The 18,945-nt window shown below is 44.6% G+C and overlaps 1 protein-coding gene across 1 annotated transcript in view; it reads right to left on the bottom strand.

Annotated features, from left to right (window-relative positions):
* LAMC2 (laminin subunit gamma 2) overlaps positions 1-18,945 on the bottom strand; it is an 81,931-nt gene that overhangs the window by 5,605 nt on the left and 57,381 nt on the right. Inside the window, exons 14-21 of the mRNA XM_075320610.1 lie at positions 18,065-18,270; positions 16,887-16,966; positions 15,031-15,156; positions 10,708-10,852; positions 8,364-8,513; positions 4,501-4,615; positions 2,534-2,733; positions 1,560-1,718 (exon numbers count right to left, since the gene is read on the bottom strand). Coding sequence (XP_075176725.1) covers positions 1,560-1,718; positions 2,534-2,733; positions 4,501-4,615; positions 8,364-8,513; positions 10,708-10,852; positions 15,031-15,156; positions 16,887-16,966; positions 18,065-18,270 — 1,181 coding nt within the window. The remainder of the gene's footprint in view (positions 1-1,559; positions 1,719-2,533; positions 2,734-4,500; positions 4,616-8,363; positions 8,514-10,707; positions 10,853-15,030; positions 15,157-16,886; positions 16,967-18,064; positions 18,271-18,945) is intronic.

The raw sequence follows: 18,945 nt of genomic DNA, 5'->3' as shown, positions 1-18,945 counted from the left end.
TGTGACTTTAAGGGGTACTTTACACGCTGCGACATCGCTAGCGATAGCACCCGCCCCCGTCACTCGTGCGTGATAGCACCCGCCCCCGTCACTCGTGCGTGATAGCACCCGCCCCCGTCACTCGTGCGTGATAGCACCCGCCCCCGTCACTCGTGCGTGATAGCACCCGCCCCCTTCGCTCGTGCGACATTTGGTGCTTGCTGCCATAGTGAATATTATCGCTACGGCAGCGTCAGTCGCACATACCTGTGCAGCGACGTCGCTGTGACCGCCGAACAATCCCTCCCTCAAGGGGGAGGTGTGTTCGGCGTCACCACGACGTTACTAAGCGGCCGGCCAATAGAAGCGGAGGGGCGGAGATGAGCGGCCGGAACATGCCGCCCACCTCCTTCCTTCCTCATTGCCGGTGGAGGCAGGTAAGGAGATGTTCGTCGTTCCTGCGGTGTCACACCTAGCGATGTGTGGTGCTGCAGGAACGACAAACAACGTCGTACCGGTGGCAGCAGCGATATTAAGGAAATGAACGACTTGTCAACAATCACCGTTTTGGAACGATTTTGCGATCATTGATCGTCGCTCATTAGTGTTACACGCTGCGATGTCGCTACCGGCGCCGGATGTGCTTCACCAGCGACGTGACCCCGACGATATATCAGTAGCGATGTCGCAGCGTGTAAAGCACCGCGTAGTGTATTATGAAAGATGGATGTGGGTTATGTCACAGTCCTGCCAGCTACCACCAGATGGCACTGGACTCCACAAATACTAGGCGGGAGTTCAGATAGAAAGTATAGTGGTAGGACTGCAAGGGTTAATGTAGGAAGCCCGGCCCGCAGCTTAGGGGTATATAGGAGGTAGCGTTCCCAGGTTTAGGCAGTTAAGTGTAGAGATGAAGTGAGAGCAATACTAGAGAGAAGGCGGTGTGGTGCTGAAGAAACCGGCAGAAGCATTGGGCAGGAGGGAGACTGAAGTGGTGACCTACAGACGGTTGTACAGAGCGGTGTCCGGGAGATATATCAGCAGCGCCTCCAGGGTCAGCAGGCAGACTGAGGTAGAGCGGGAGAAGATCAGTGCCTTATTCCGACATTGCCAGTTCTGGGGTCTTCGGATGTTAACCTCAGGGTAGCCTATCCTTAGCGGAGAAGATACTTGCCAAAACACCCGGAGTGGAGGATCTGTATACTCTCGAGAGCTGGTGGGACTTTGTATATAGCTGGCATGGGAAGACGTATTGCACTGTATACCTATGCCTGTAAAGAACGTGTGCCTCTCCATGGGAGAAGATTGTTGGAGTAAAGTTGAAGTGTTTTACAGCAACCCTGAGTGTGTTTTTGATTCCTTTGGACAAAGACTTGCAGCCTGTGTACAGAACCCGCAGCCCGCCGGTAACCACACCACACCGGCTCCACCACACACCCAAACCCCTTTTCATGTAGTGCATCGGGCGGGTACACGACTACAACGCCAGGCCTCGGCCAACGCCCGTAACAACCCTACAAGAGGATGACCTAAAAATGTGCCAACTTGCAATATATGTCTTGGATTAAGATGATTCCTACCCCTTGAGATGCCGCACTGTCTTGTTCTGCAACCTTAGTCTGGTCATCCAGGTCTCCAGCTGTTTCGGTGACCATCTTGCGCAACTGTGCAAACTCTCGTTCCAAAGTCAGGGCCAGTTCAGCTGTACTGTTTGCATCAAGGCTCATCTGCGTCATGTCCTGCGAAGCAGAGCAAGCCGTGTTATCCAAGAGAAGCCAGAGGTCATCTGCACCTCATCATCCACATGGGAGAACTTGTGTGTTCATACATCCAGACCAGACGTCTGCCCACCAGCTATCCCCAACCCTGGTGTAACAGTCCAGAGGAGCGGTGGAAGCCAGGGCACCGATACATCTTACGGTCATGGGGAGCCGTATTCATTATAGAGCTGCATTACGTGCACCAGTCTCCACTAATCCCTGCTTATCAACCAGAAAGGTGTCATATATAGGCCACATGTGGCTCACAGGACCTAGCCCCAGGCCTTTAATATATGAGCACATCAGCTATTTGGAGACATTTTTTTCTTACTTAAAGAGATTGTCCACTACTTTTACATTGACAGCCTATATTTGGGATATGTCATCAATGTCTGATTTGCCGCAATCTGACACCCAGCACCCCCGCCGATCAGCTGTTCCTGATGCCGCTGGCTCCGGAGCTGCTCTATCTTCTGATAGCGGCTACGGGTACTGCACATCCACCGCGGCACCGCCTATTCAGAACAATAGGAGGCAGATGTGCAGTACCCAGCCGTGACCACTATCAGAAGATGGAGCAGCTCCGGAACTGAGCATTTCCGGCTACCTGCTGCCGCTACCGAGAGCAACTGAACGGCAGGGGTGCCGGGTGTCCGACCCCAGCCAAACAGACACTGATGACCTAAGGATAGGCCATGAATGTAAAGTAGTGGACAAAGACCGAGCCATCCATAATGGATAGCTCACTGCCATTTATAGTATCATCACATTGGCCACCGAGGTTCCCGCCGTACCTGTTGTATTGCAGAGGTTATACTTAGCGCCTCTCTGGCGTTTCCGTCGGCAGTGCCCGCATCCTTCTCTGCCCCCTTTAGAGCAGATCCTGCCTCCTCGGTAGTATCTACAGCGGCCCGAGTCTGGCGCATGATCTCAGGGAGACGTCTCAGTGCATCTTCAGCCTCTGTGCGGCGGTCGCCTACCGAGTCTCCGCACCCTAAGAAAGTGCAAAATTAGAAACAAACCCTGTATAATCCACTAAATGGCCTGTTTAGATTGAAAAGAAATCGAATTATTTCCATTAGGTATCAATGACCGATTGCATGGAGAGGCTACTGTATGCACTCTCCCGTGTGACTTGTGGACAATTTCCCAAGAGTTTTTAGATGATTTTTGGGATCTCAGGAGTGTGACATCATGTGATCAGCTTGAGTTTGGAGGATCTACCTTAGTAAACTCTTGAGTCTGCCCCAAAAAGATGCCTATAACATCTGCTGCGTCTTATCCAAAGTCCTTAAAACGCAACATTCATTTAAGGAGGTTTTATGTGCTTCACTGACCCTCCCCAGGTCCAGCACTAAGTCTCTGCCCCTGCTCTTGGTGTTTGTTATCTTCATGTCGATACCGCTGCAGCCAATCAGTGGGCTCAGTGGCTCATGCCGTCTACTCGCGCAGATCTACTGATACTATTGAAGTGATGTCATTGCTGCAGACAATATCAGGCACCGCGAGCATCGGAAGAATCTCAGCACTTGACCCAGGAGCGTGAGTAAAGCAAGGCGTGACTTTCATAATACGGGGGGCAAAAACAAAGATTCAGGCAGCTCTTAACATCAACACGACGTGACCCTATAAAGATTATGACGTGTCTGTTTTAGGACTTTTAATAGGAGAAATTCGGAAGTTGATTTTATTTGGAACCTGGGTTGTGCCGTTCCCGTTATTCCTCCTGAATATTTAGGACTAATTGACAAATGATGGTGAGATTCCTCTTCTCCATACAAACAGTGGTGAGAAGGGGACAGTAGTGAATGGATCGAGTCACAGTGAATATCGACAGACCCCAAAGATCATGAGAATGGTGACAGTCATCAATTTATATAATCCGAAGAGTAACGGTATAATACAGAGGTCTAAGTAAAAGATGATCCACCATTGGGGAATTAGGCTATGTGCACACGCTGAGTATTTGGTGACGCAGTTTTCTGCACCAAATCCGCATCTTCTGGCACAAAATGTGCCAAAATTGCAGTGCGTTTTTTGTGCGTTTTTGGTGAGCTTTTTTCTGGTGTTTTGCAATGTGTTTTTCATAATGAAGTCAATGGATGGAAGGGCTGAAAAACGCACCAACAATTGACATGCTGCAGATTATTTTCTGCACCAAATCTGCAAGGAAACAATAAGCAGCGTGCGCACAACCCTTCAGAATTCTCATTGACTTTGCTGGCATAAGGATAGGCATTTGTGACAAATCTGCACCAAAAACACATCAAACACACAGTGTGCGCACGTGGCCTTAAAGTTATTGCTATTTGGAGAGATTCGGAGAGCTATATATTAATAGCCTATATTTTGTAAGAAATTGTAAGGTGCACACAGAGACGCATGTCTCCAATGTCTTAGTAAATATTAATCGACGATAATTCAGGAATAGAGAAAGGTTCATTGAAAAGAGAAAGCGCACAGTAAGGAAATCCCAGAAATGGCTGATTTCACCTGGAATTTTCACATTTCATGTTTTATACGTGGGTTTGGTTTTTTTTTTGCAGAATTCACCCAATATATTACAAAGAGTGAATCCACAACACAGATCTGTAGATAGAAGTCACAAGCTGTGGATCGGAATATCTGCACCGCAGGTCAATTTACTAAACTGTAATATTATGGTGCAGATCTTCCTCACCTAAATGTGCCCTGGGCTTTCTCCCTTATAATGAGAACTGCAAGCACTTTGATTGGCGCTAATATTATTGCACGTACTCACCCCTCAAGCTGCTCAGCATCCCCTCAATCTCACGGTAAGTGCTGTTCCCTGTCTGCATTGCCTTTTCTGCTTTCTTCTTAGCAGCATTTGTGCGTGATAGCAACTGATCTGCCACCTGCAAGAAATACCGCAAAATCAGCTCCCAAATCTGGAAAAAAAGTAATAAGGGTCCACGCAGTCTGAAGACAGGAGGACAAAGATGAGCACACGCAGAGGATCCTCACACTAAGAGGAGTCTTCTGAAGACAGACCACGATGTCCGGTCTGGCCATGGATCTTCGGATCCGAGCAGCCTCATACAATACATGCTGGATGAGGATGAGACGTTCAGGTCAGGACCCTAAAGGCCCCGTCACACACAGAGATAAATCTTCAGCAGATCTGTGGTTGCAGTGAAATGATGGACATATTGTTCCATTTGTACACAGCCACAACCTGCCACTGATTGTCCACAATTTCACTGCAACCACAGATCTGCCGCAGATTTATCTCTGTGTGTGACAGGGCCTTTATGGTGCGTACCCACGATCAGTGTTCACAGCGTGCATCCAAAATACATCACCTGCATCTATTGTACAGCACAAGCACAGTGGATGCCATTTCTAGAAATCCCATTCCCACTGTGCTTGTTTCTCCTGCAGCAAACACTGACCTGCGGTGTAGCTTTCCAGACCGCAGCATGTCAATTGTTTGCTGTGGAGTCACAAGCGCCCTCCGTAGGCAGAACAGAAGCGAGAGAACGCAGCGCCCCGAACCCTGATCGTGGGCACGTACCCTTAGGGCCGCACTGAACATTGCAGTCTGTAATGGGATCATGAATATTTTACATGTGAAAATGATCTAAATAGTTCAAATATTCTTATACAAGGTCTGATTTATTAAGTGCATTTTTTCTTTTGTGGCTTATGGTATTCGTTGACATTATTCTCCAGAATAGTACAAAAAACAAACAAAACCGCTCACCACTGCAGAGACAAGCCTGAATATATCCTCCTGTTAGTCCCCTTTGGTCCGGCACGGATTACGGCAGCAAGCCGAGAAGATAATAGAAGAAAGCAGTGGAAAAATCCAGCTGGACTCCAAAGGGATAAATAAAAATGCTTCTTTATTTATATCAACTCGATTAAAAATATATATCCATTTCTCAAGTAAAGACACCGGCTTGTTCACACTGATGCATGGCAGATGTATACTACTACGCGTTTCGGCGGAACGCCTTCCTCAGGTCATGACCATGACCTGAGGAAGTCGTTCCGCCGAAACGCGTAGTAGTATACATCTGCCATGCATCAGTGTGAACAAGCCGGTGTCTTTACTTGAGAAATGGATATATATTTTTAATCGAGTTGATATAAATAAAGAAGCATTTTTATTTATCCCTTTGGAGTCCAGCTGGATTTTTCCACTGCTTTCTTCTATTCTCCAGAATGGAGCACATGGTTCATGAATTTTGCACAAAATGAAAAATTCTTTTTTTTGTCTTTGGCCCTATTTGCGCCTTTTTAGAGCAAAAAAAAAATCCATGTTCTGTTTAAAACTGATACAAGATTTGCGCAAAAATTTGGGACGAACATAAAATCACGCCTGAATAAATGGTGGAAATATGCCCAGCATTAGACGAAGAAACGCCACGGATTTCAGTTTGGAAATTGTTGTGTAAAAGGTTTAGGGTTTAATTCTACTTTTTTTCTGTTTGCTAATTAGGAATCCGAAAAGTAGGAGAAGTATAAAGGAAAGACTGATCCTTCTCTCTAGTTTATCCACTCCTGTTTTTGGCTCCAAATTGGCGCAGGTGGTTCATGAATTTTGCACAAAATCAAAAAATGTACTTTTTTTGTCTTTTATGTTATAAGTGACTTTTTAGAGCAAAATGTTGCATGTTCCGTTAAAAAATGTCACAACATTTAGTTACATAGTTACTTAGTTACATAGTTACTTAGGTTGAAAAAAGACCTAGGTCCATCTAGTTCAACCTTCCTCCACCAGTTCTACATTTGGTCACTAAGTCATTTATAACCACAAGGTTATATACTGAGGAATCCTCCGCCCTGATATAAAGCTGTTCTAGTATCTGCCATTACTACCTCTTGTGGTCGCATTCCACAGTCTGACCGCTCTAACTGTAAAGAACCCTTTCCTATTTAGCTGCCAGAATCACCAGCCCTGATATAAAGCTGTTATAGTGTCGGCCATTACTACCTCTTGTGGTAGGGCATTCCACAGTCTGACTGCTCTAACTGTAAAGAACCCTTTCCTGTTTAGCTGCCAGAATCACCAGCCCTGATATAAAGCTGTTCTAGTATCGGCCATTACTACCTCTTGTGGTCGCATTCCACAGTCTGACTGCTCTAACTGTAAAGAACCCTTTCCTGTTTAGCTGCCAGAATCACCAGCCCTGATATAAAGCTGTTCTAGTATCTGCCATTACTACCTCTTGTGGTAGGGCATTCCACAGTCTGACCGCTCTAACTGTAAAGAACCCTTTCCTGTTTAGCTGCCAGAATCACCAGCCCTGATATAAAGCTGTTCTAGTATCGGCCATTACTACCTCTTGTGGTCGCATTCCACAGTCTGACTGCTCTAACTGTAAAGAACCCTTTCCTGTTTAGCTGCTGGAATCACCAGCCCTGATATAAAGCTGTTCTAGTATCGGCCATTACTACCTCTTGTGGTCACATTCCACAGTCTGACTGCTCTAACTGTAAAGAACCCTTTCCTATTTAGCTGCTGGAATCACCAGCCCTGATATAAAGCTGTTATAGTGTCGGCCATTACTACCTCTTGTGGTGGCATTCCACAGTCTGACTGCTTTAACTGTAAAGAACCCTTTCCTATTTAGCTGCCGGAATCACCAGCCCTGATATAAAGCTGTTCTAGTATCGGCCATTACTACCTCTTGTGGTCGCATTCCACAGTCTGACTGCTCTAACTGTAAAGAACCCTTTCCTATTTAGCTGCCAGAATCACCAGCCCTGATATAAAGCTGTTATAGTGTCGGCCATTACTACCTCTTGTGGTCGCATTCCACAGTCTGACCGCTCTAACTGTAAAGAACCCTTTCCTATTTAGCTGCTGGAATCACCAGCCCTGATATAAAGCTGTTATAGTGTCGGCCATTACTACCTCTTGTGGTCGCATTCCACAGTCTGACTGCTCTAACTGTAAAGAACCCTTTCCTATTTAGCTGCTGGAATCACCAGCCCTGATATAAAGCTGTTATATTATCTGCCATTACTACCTCTTGTGGTCGCATTCCACAGTCTGACTGCTCTAACTGTAAAGAACCCTTTCCTATTTAGCTGCTGGAATCACCAGCCCTGATATAAAGCTGTTATAGTGTCGGCCATTACTACCTCTTGTGGTCGCATTCCACAGTCTGACTGCTCTAACTGTAAAGAACCCTTTCCTATTTAGCTGCTGGAATCACCAGCCCTGATATAAAGCTGTTATAGTGTCGGCCATTACTACCTCTTGTGGTCGCATTCCACAGTCTGACTGCTCTAACTGTAAAGAACCCTTTCCTATTTAGCTGCTGGAATCACCAGCCCTGATATAAAGCTGTTATAGTGTCGGCCATTACTACGTCTTGTGGTCGCATTCCACAGTCTGACTGCTCTAACTGTAACTTGTGCAAACATTTCAGGAATACATAAAGTGACTCCGGAATTTCATGCAAAGACTGATACGTCTCTCTATTATATACATTCCTGTTTTTGGCTCAAAAATGTCATAAAAAAAACTGCATTCACAGCCTCTTAGAGAGGTCAACAAAATAATTACCAGTGGATTCTATATTTCCACATTCCTTGCAGAGTATTGCAGAGGATTAGTGGTGGTCACTCAGTGGTGATTTATTCGCTTACCAGCCGGTGGTTCCGTCCCTCCCGGAGCTGCTGCTCCACATCCTGTTCCCAGACTGTAAATTTGCTTTGTAAATTCTTGATCTGAGATATTTCACTTTGCACTGACGTTCTCAAGGACGAGGATTCTCCTCTCAGACGCTCCATCTCCCCCTGATAATTAAGAAGACGTATCTGTGAGTCTTAGCTTTGTAGCAAGCAGATGGCTCGCAATCATTATTACCAGGTACTGCGAAACCTCTCCAGATCTGACAACCGAGAATGTTGGGTATTTCACCCGTGATTTGTCACTGGGATATACGTGTAAATGTGTATATATAATGTGTATATATAATATACACTCCCACACATTAAAACTGAAACACCAAGAGGGAAAAGTCATGAATTCTGGAAATCACAGGATTTATACGCATGATAATGAGAAGAAAATGATGAAAAAATGGAAACAAAATGTCCAACCTCTGGATTCATTCAGTATGGAGTGAGCAGCACAAGCCCTCATGGCCTGTGACGTTCGTCAGCGAGAGGTCACTGGACCCCTGGATGTGTGGCTCGTACGTCTGTCATGCCCATGTCTTCTGAGGCTTTGCTATGTGACTTCTAATTTCACAATGGATCACTATGCGCCATTCTTTCAATGTGACGAGACCATGAGGGCAACGCCATGAAGAGGCCTTCACGAGGGAACGTCACACCGGTCCTATGCCTTGGATTACCGTGTGTGGTGGGATAATGTTCGGTAGCCAGACCCTTCTTTCAGGTACATTAACAGCTTAGGGTTAAGTTGATTTGGTCGTGGCACCAGTGATATGGCCAATGCTCTGAAGGGACCTAGCAGCCATTTTTCAACACTTCGACAGCTCAAATGTTACTACTGCTACTTTGTGGCCTAAATGTGCTATCATAGCCATAGCCTCTGTGACCGGCCTCCCATCAAGGACCTCTAGGAAGTCATTGATCAGCAATTGCAGAGGGAGCTGCCCGCAGTGGATCTTGATGATTTGTGTGCTCAAGTCCATGCAGTGTGGCTCAGTATTCCTCAGACAACCAGTAATAACCTCATTGATAGTGTGCCAAGGCATACAAATGTACATATTTCTCCATATACCACTCATACTCGATACGGAATAAATTGAGACCTTTTAAAAAAAATATTTTCCAATTTTTGATCAATTGCATATCATTAATAATTCTATCGATCCTGACATTTCAATTATCTTAGGACTTTTCCTTCTGGTTTTGCAATTTAAATACTGTATATTTATATATTCTATCAAGTATGATTTTATTTCCGCTTATAAAGCGGAAACCCCTTCCATAGCGCTGTACACAGATTGTAACCACTGTCAGCAGCCAATGTCCTGGATGGGGTTCATTATATACTTTCCATACCTCCTCACATAGGCACATGACAGTGACACATAACATAGTACAGGTGGTAAATGCATGACTGCTGGTGACGCACCGCTAGGGCACACACCAATCACAGAGGTCCCATGACCCCATGTGACGGGAGCGGTGGGCCCATGTGTGTGACCATTGCTCCATTCACTATGTATAGGAGAGGTGGTCACTCACGCCCATGCTCGAACGCTCGCATAGGCCCAACAAAATGAATTTACTGGTGGTCATACATGAACACGACCACACCATGCACATGGGGGACACAGGACTTCAATACTTCTGATTGTTGGGGGGTCTCAAAGGTTGTGGCCCAATGATCGTACATTCATCACCATTTTTGTTTTGTTTGTAGGATAACCTCATTAAAAAGTTAGATAATCTTTAGAAAGTAATCTGCAGCTCTGTGTTCTACATTATCAGACGTTCTGGATTATATACATACAGTATATAATATAATGACTCCTATTATTAATAGGACATCGGAGCATTTTGTCTTCTGCCTCATACTTTATTATAATGATGAGGCAGATAAAAGACAAATTAATTGTTTCCCTTAACCAATCACAGCGCAGCTTTCAATTTAACAGGGCTGCTTAATAAATGAAAGTTGTGTTCTGATTGGTTGCTAAGGGCAACAAAGGTAGTTTTCCTTTTAAACAGGCCCGCTGAGATCATTAGGCGTTTTACAGTTCCCATAGTAACGAGTTTTTTCTCCTTGTTCATTTAATCTGTAATTCAATGAAATTATATTTTAATAGCAACTAGCTGATAACATGTATAACACCCTCATGTACTCCATACAAACCGGATTTGTTTTCAGCCCCTTATATTTTCAGGAATTGACGCTTTATAGATATATATGAGAATATGTAAAACGCCCAAACTCTCCGTATTAGTGGAATTTGAGGCTATGAACGTAATTGTATGTGGTGGTCTCCATTACCTGGAATCCCAGAGGATCGGTAAGAGACGCGTGCGCCAGCGCCCGGGCCGATTGCACGCTCTCATGGTAGGACCGCTCTGCCGCCGCGGTAGCTTTAATGGCCTCACTCTCTATCTCTCCATTTTGGTTGCGGACATCATCCAACCTATGAATACAATCATAATATATATATATCTATATAGGCAAACACAGCATATTAATGTCACAGTGCCCCTATACCTGTGCCAGAGCAAGGTTGTGGTGGACGCAAGCTGTCCGCTCATTACATCAATGACCATTCATTGGTATAAGAGAATGTTCCCACGTTTTTATGGGCGTTTTCGGAGCAGTTCCACCCCCCAAAAATACCACAACATGCTTTATAGAATCTTCAAATTATTTTTTGTGTAAAGATTAAGGCTTTTGAGCTTTCTTTTAGCTTCTTCAGAAAATAAAAAAACACGATAAGCAGTAATTAAAAAAAAGTGAGCTCAGATGACCATTCTTCAGACTTTTTTTTGCTTTTGCTCCCTTGTCTGTTTTTTTACTTGGAAGACACTCTGTACATTACAATAGAAGTCAAATGGGAAGGAAAAAAAAATGGCCGGATAATGAGTGGCCGGATAACGAGTGGCCGGATAACGAGTGGCCGGATAACGAGTGGCCGGATAACGAGTGGCCGGATAACGAGTGGCCGGATAATGAGTGGCCGGATAATGAGTGGCCGGATAACGAATGGCCGGATAACGAGTGGCCGGATAACGAGTGGCCGGATAATGAGTGGCCGGATAATGAGTGGCCGGATAATGAGTGGCCGGATAACGAGTGGCCGGATAACGAGTGGCCGGATAATAAATTGCCGGATAATGAGTGGCCGGATAATGAGTGGCCGGATAATGAATTGCCGGATAATGAATGGCCGGATAATGAATGGCCGGATAATGAGTGGCCGGATAATGAGTGGCCGGATAATGAGTGGCCGGATAACGAGTAGCCGGATAACGAGTGGCCGGATAATAAATTGCCGGATAATGAGTGGCCGGATAATGAGTGGCCGGATAATGAGTGGCCGGATAACGAGTGGCCGGATAATGAATTGCCGGATAATGAGTGGCCGGATAATGAATTGCCGGATAATGAGTGGCCGGATAATGAGTGGCCGGATAATGAGTGGCCGGATAATGAGTGGCCGGATAATGAATTGCCGGATAATGAGTGGCCGGATAATGAGTGGCCGGATAATGAGCAGCCGCACACATCGCTGTGTATGAAGCCGCAGGAGCGAGGAACATCTCCTACCTGCGTCCTACAGCTTACACCAGCTATGCGGAAGGAAGGAGATGGGCGGGATGTTTACGTCCCGCTCATCTCCGCCCCTATTGACTGCCTGCCATGTGACGTCGCTATGACGCCGCACGACCCGCCCCCTTAATAAGGAGGCGGGTCGCCGGCCAGAGCGACTTTGCAGGGCAGGTGAGTGCATGTAAAGCTGCCGTAGCGATAATGTTTGCTACGCCAGCTATCACCATGATATCGCAGCTGCGACGGGGACTATCGCGCTCGGCATCGCAGCATCTGCTTGTGATATTGTAGTGTGCAAAGTGCCCCTTATAATTATAAAATGCTTGAGTTTTATTCCGCACTTAACGGACATAAAGAAAAGGCAGGAAATTGCTCAGAAAAGATGTTACATAAACAACCAAAATACTCAAAAGAGTCCCCCCTCCAAAACACGTATGAAAACACAAACTAAAACAGTATTGAAACATGGAAAAATGACGCTTGGAAAACTATCGCCACATAAACACCGTCATTTCTGACGTCGTTTCAGCTTAATAAACCTGGTTGGGGGTCACCGCCGCCAGGAATAAACACTCTAGACATATCTAGAGAAGACTTTCCTCGCAAAAATCAGCTTTTTCTCAATGTTGTGGCTCAATGGCTCTGTCTGGTTTCAGAAACCCAATTCCCAATACCTTAGGAAGAATTTATAGCTTATAGAGGACGATCGCTCATTCAGGAGCCTGCTCTATTACCCAAAGAGGAGAACAGGTGCAAAGACTTTGTACCGTAAAGGAATTGTCTAACAGCCACCCTTTATTAAATGGTCTGAAAAACGGTATATTTGGCCACCTCTGACAACCAGGTAACAATGCATCACTGCTACTAAACTGCTGATAATTACAATTAACCAGCTTTGGCATTGAACAATCTAGATACTGACGACCTGTTTGGGGGCTGCGTTATAGGTCACATTGATCGTCACCAGGGTTCACGATAAACAGATATAACTAGGAAACCTCGGCATATTCAGCTCCACTGAAGATAAGTGCAGAAGAGTTACTTTTATTTGTATTTATTTTCAATTAGGAATGCTCTTTACAGAGGAGCGGTCACTTCCCATATTACGGATTTATTTACGTCGGTGTAAATGCCGCTGTTCTCCTGAATCTAGAGATTTTCTTTTGTTCCTAAATCCCTCCATTCCTGATCTTTTCTTCTTTGTATGTAAATCTAGTCTTTTTTACCAAGTGGGTGTGTTCATGAACTCTTTTCTCTGTTGGCCACGTCCAATTGGATAAGAAAAACTAGATTAAGGGTATGACCGCACTTTGCGTTTTTACCTGCGTTTCCGCAGCGTTTTGAGCTGCAGCGTTTTCATGCCAAAAGGCATGCGTTTTGGTTTTTCATGATAGTCTTTAGAATATAATAGCATTCCTGGCCGCACTTTGCGTTTCAAAATGCTGCGTTTAATTTGCATATTTTGTGGCAGAAACCACGCGTTCAAAGAAGCATGTCAGTTGTTTTTGCCATTTCTGCAGCGTTTTGCTAACATTGAAGTCAATGAGAAGTATCAAAAACCAACAAACATCAAAATTCCTGCGTTTTACCAGCTTTTTAGGTGCAGAAACAATGCGTGTTTTTTACTTCAAAAACGCATGCTTTTCAGGCATTAAAATAATGGAATAATATGTCCCTTTACACACACAAAGTCCGACAATTACATTTTTGAAAATTAGGATTTTATTGCTATTTTAGCAATAAATATTATAAAACCGCTATAATTTCATGAAATATAACTATTTTCTTAAATAATTCAAAAATTATGTTTTGCTTTTTTTTCTCTTTTTTCATTCTGTTTGACTATTTAATCTTTATTTAGCAGTGTCTTGATGTTCAAAACGCATCCGTCAAAACGCAAGGGAAAAAGCATGTAAATAGCACTAAAAACGCATCTAAAAAGCAGTAAATACGCATGCGTTTTTAGCGCTAAATTTCTGAAAAAGGCAACTTTGGCTAAATCAATTACGGTAATTCCAAAACGTGCGTTTAGAAATGCAACTAGGACGATGCAAAGTGCGGTCATAGCCTTAGATACAAAGAAGAGGAAGAGGTATAGAAAAGGAGAAAGGAGAGGAACAGGAAGAAAAGAAAAATAACACCAGATTCGAGAGATCAGAACCATTTACATGAGTTACAACAATCACATATTTATGGCAAGTGCCCGGTCCTTGTATTAATCCCATCTATGGAATTCTAAGTCCGGCATTATATGACTGATGTGACGTAGGGCTATTCCGGCTTGTTAGTAACAGAGGAGGGGCGTGATGAGCAGTCAATCCTTTATATAAAGCGTGATGGCTGTCACCATTGGGGCTCATGGGGTGATATTATGGATTTGGGGTGTGTACAGTCCTGTAACTTGAAGCTTATGGGCCCCAGTGCAAAATCTCCAACAGGGCCCCCAATTATTGCAAGTCTTTAATAGCATTGGTCTTTTCATATAGGCCAAAGGGACTTTTGAGGCCCCTTAGGCTCCAGGCCCAGGTGTGATTGCAACCCCTGCACCTATTGTAGATACCCCCCTGGTTGTGTAGTCATGTAATACATGGCTCATAGACAGCCCATACCTCTGAGTGGCTTAAATGAAGTACAAAGAGTTTTGTCTCATAGTTTATCCATTAGAAAACACTTAGGACATGTCCCATCACATTCCATATTCTAGGATATTCATAGCTTGTGTGTCACTATAATATATATTGCTAATATATAGTCTTTATTGCTCATCCAGACCTCATGTCTCTAGGAGCGGCTCGGTCGTCTCTGGCTGGTAATATAACCGTATGCTTTGAAGCACCAGACTGCGTTAACGCTTAGTTGATGCCCCCGTGGTGCCTTTCTGGGCTCTATCGTACGACCTCTCAGTGTTCTCCTTTATCCTCCATATTGTGATGCAGCAGATAACGGTTGTTCTATGTCTCAAATAAAACCGTTCATTCTTCCGCAATGTCTGAAGGCCGAATGATTCTGCTGAAAGCGGCAGCAATTAACGCTATTCTGTACCTTGCTCTGAGTCTCTCCGCGGCACCGAGGTCCACCTCTCCAGAACGCAGCATCTGCATTGCGCTCTGCGTATCGGCCAGGGCATCCGTTGCATCCTGCACTATGATCTGAGCATCCTGAGAAAGCCTGTATGATAACAAGATGAATTATGAGATGGATCTAATCCAGATTACAACATATTACATTGAATATCATGTGAGACCCTACAATTTTCTCCAGCACATGGATCTCATCAGCTGTAATGTCATTGCTGATAGTTTGTGCTTGCGCAGGCATATTGGCTAGGAGTTGTCTTGGATATATTGATTGCATATTTGCAATTTTTTAAGATATCTAAGGCAAAGCAGACGTGATTATCACTGCTCCCTGGTGACAAAGCCTGACCCAACCAAAAAATCTGCAATTAGGAGCCTACAACATTATTTGCAAAACAATATGTAATCTAAGCATGAGAAGGGCGCCATGGGCCGATTGCAACCTGGGGGACATGACGCCAGGCCTGGTCTTGTAGTTTTGCTACAGCACTAATATAAAAAGGAGAAAGCAGCCCCTTGTTCTGTGTTGAGGAGTAATATGGCCTCCAAGATGGACAAAGCTGTAATATGTCACTCATAGAAGTGTATGCAGCTCTACATTACTATCATATGTCTCAAACATCAGGCGCGGCATTAGGCCACAGTCACACTTGTGTCTTGTATCGCGTCACCTGGCACGGCCTGCCGCTCTCCGGACAGGAGCGGGTCAGCTGCATAGAAATACATGGAGCCGAGCCGCTTGTGTCCGGAGAGCAGAAGGCCGTGCCGGGTGATGCAATGCGAGACTCCGGCCTTATAGAGATAATCTCCCCCCAAGAAAAGCATTGCTCTATAGCAGAGAAACACTGTAATGCGGTGCCATATTGAAGAACCATATGGCAACACACAAAGGGCCTCCAGAATGTCCTACAACTCTATAAGGACTGCTTGCGCCATTGTGCACACAGTCCTGTCATGTGCTTGAGTCCTACCCTGCAGTTTGCAGGTGGATTCAGCAAATACCATACTCTCCCAGGAAAAGAAAGAACACTAAAGAGTTAAGTTGCAAAATAGGGTCTTATCTGGTAAAAACGAAATAAAAGAGAAGGAGGTACCTTCAGCTTTTCACGTTGTGTGACACACAAGAAAACATGCGCTGGAGCAGCTGCTGCAGATACACGAGTGCACAGAATAGTGAGGACAATGCAGAAAAAGCACAGAAGACGTGTTCACTCCGCGCCGCTGCTGAACACCTTCCAAGGGCAGATCCAGGACACTAGTGGAGAGAAGTGGTTTTTAGTCAATGCATTGCACAGCCATTAGAAGCTTCTTGTACCGTGTGCACAGTGGTTCTTATCCTGAAGAAGAAGCTTTTAATGGCTTGAAATGCAATGAATAAATACCACTTTTTTCACTGGTGTGTCCTAGATCGTCCTTTGGAAAATCTTCAGCAGCAGCGCGGACTGAACACGTCTTCTGACCTTTTTCTCCATACTCTCCCAGAACATCCAGCAGGTTCCCAGATTAAAAGGAGACCTCCTGGAGTCCCGTGAGAGTCAGCAAATGCCCTATCCCCTGACAAACCTGCCTGACAGCAACTATTCTGGGCACATTCTTCATTTAGGGAGGCAGGAATGGGTGAGCAAAGGAAAGGAAATGTAGGTGTATTTTAAGAAAAGGGGCGCAGCAAATAATGGGTTACCGTGCACATGTATAGATGAATGTATTATACCCATGTATATGTGGGTGTAATTAAATGCTGTGGCATGAGCCTTGCCATATTGGAACAGCATGGCGTAAACCACTATGTGGCCCTAGTCTACACGAGTCAGCAGACCTTACCTATTTGCTATCGTCTGGGCCTCTTCACCAAGTTGTGAGAAAGAGTTTGAATTCCAGGATGAATCTACAGAGGAAAATGTCTGTAAAAAAAGGAAAATGTTAAAATAAAAAAATAGTGAAAAAATATTAATCAGTTGCCGACCTTATAGACAGTTGCACTCTGTAGTGCCAAGATATGTGCCAATGAATATGTGATTATAGACATGCATTACTGCTGTTGGCTGTTGGGCTTGCATAAAACTGGCCATTTTGTATCTCTATGTTTTCCATAGCAGTAATGCATGTCTATAATCCCATATTCATTATTCCACATATTTCAGCACTGTAGAGTGCAGTTGTCTCCTTTTTGTTACAATGTTTCATGCTCAGTTTGCCTCTGTTCACATTAGAAAGGCAGGATGTGCATCAGTCTTTTTCTTGGCGACCTTATAGAAATATTTCCGACAAAAGGCATAAACTATGTTGTGACTTAACATTCTGTAACTAAGGCCGCTTGCTATGTGCTATGCATGTATGGGCTATTAACACAGGTGGTCTCTGGCAGTAATCCATGCATGTAATCGCATTCTTGGCTGCAGGCGCTGAGCAGGTCCGGCGCTGCGCACGTACAGGCAGCAGCAGTCTCCCGTATCTGCGCATGTGCTGCATGTATGGGCTATTAACACAGGTGGTCTCTGGCAGTAGTCCATCCATCTGATCACATTCTTGGCTGCAGGCGCTAAGCAGGTCTGGCGCATGCGCACGTACAGGCAGCAGAAGTCTCCTGTATCTGCACATGTGCTGCATGTATGGGCTATTAACACAAGCGGTCTCTGGCAGTAATCCATCCATGTGATCGCATTCTTGGCTGCAGGCGCTGAGCAGGTCCGGCGCATGCGCACGTACAGGCAGCAGCAGTCTCCTGTATCTGCGCATGTACTGAATGTAGAGAAAGTATAAAGACAGTTACAAATGAATGGGGCAGCCCCACAGCTTATACCTTTTATGAAGTATCAAACCTGTTCATTCTAATCAACATTGTAATGGTGTACTGTCAGTATAGATGTAGATGTGGCGCCTGCACCCGAAAAGCATTGAGCAACAGAGATAAGTAAAGTCTCTGGTAGATTTAAGCAGCAAACTATCCCCAAATGATATATTGGGGATATATGGAGTAAACGCACTTTTTATAGGCTTACCAGTTGGTTTAATTCAGCTTGGCCACCATTGATTTGCTGTAGTGCAATTGTGATCTTCCCCTTTAAGTCCTGTAACTGGTTCTGGTACTGGCTGGACTCAGACTCTGCACCTTGCAGTTTCATCTGCAGTCTTTCCAGGTCATTCTGGGTTTCGGCCTGTAATCCCTGCAGCCCGGACATCTGTCTTTGAAGAGATTGCACAGCACCTGTAGAACGATTATAAAAAATGTATATTTCCCTTACAGACAACTAGAATATTTTTGTCGCTTAAAATGCATGCATTTGGGGTTAAAAATCAGTTTTGCATTTGGGTTGATTTAAAATTTTGCACCATTAGCCTTCTATGTCCTCTGTTTTGCACTTTCTATTGCTGGCTGCAGAATGAGCTAACTGAGAAACTGTTAGTGAGCTCATTCAGATTAAATGGCAGGAGAATTGGTAACTCTTTATCTGTCTGTTTCTGAGCCACAGACCACATCAAAGTTGAACATGCAGGGAAAAAAGAGCCTGTAAAAAAAAAAACAGTACAACACTTTAAAAACCAATTGCAAAAAATATTTTTAGCCCCAAACACATGTATTTAGGTGTGTGTGTGTGTATATATACAGAGAGAGCGAGAGATATTTATCTATATATATCAACTTTAGGGTCCATATGCAGTATATATCTATATCTGCTAGTGATGCTAATGACCTCGTGCCTGTGATTACTATCATCCTCCTGTGAAGGCGAGCCTGCGGCCAGCGTTCATAGGAGATGGTGATTTCTGCTATATAGAGATGTGATAATGCAGCAGAAGCGATCAGATGACTGCTGCTTCAAGTCCCCTAAGGGGACTACTAAATACTGTGAAAGAGGGGAAAAAAAGGTTTTAAAAATAA

The sequence above is a fragment of the Anomaloglossus baeobatrachus genome, chromosome 8 (assembly GCF_048569485.1).
Source record: "Anomaloglossus baeobatrachus isolate aAnoBae1 chromosome 8, aAnoBae1.hap1, whole genome shotgun sequence".
NCBI lineage: Eukaryota > Metazoa > Chordata > Amphibia > Anura > Aromobatidae > Anomaloglossus > Anomaloglossus baeobatrachus.
The sequence above is the reverse complement of the archived record's forward strand: the minus strand, read 5'-3'. Positions and strand labels throughout refer to the sequence as shown.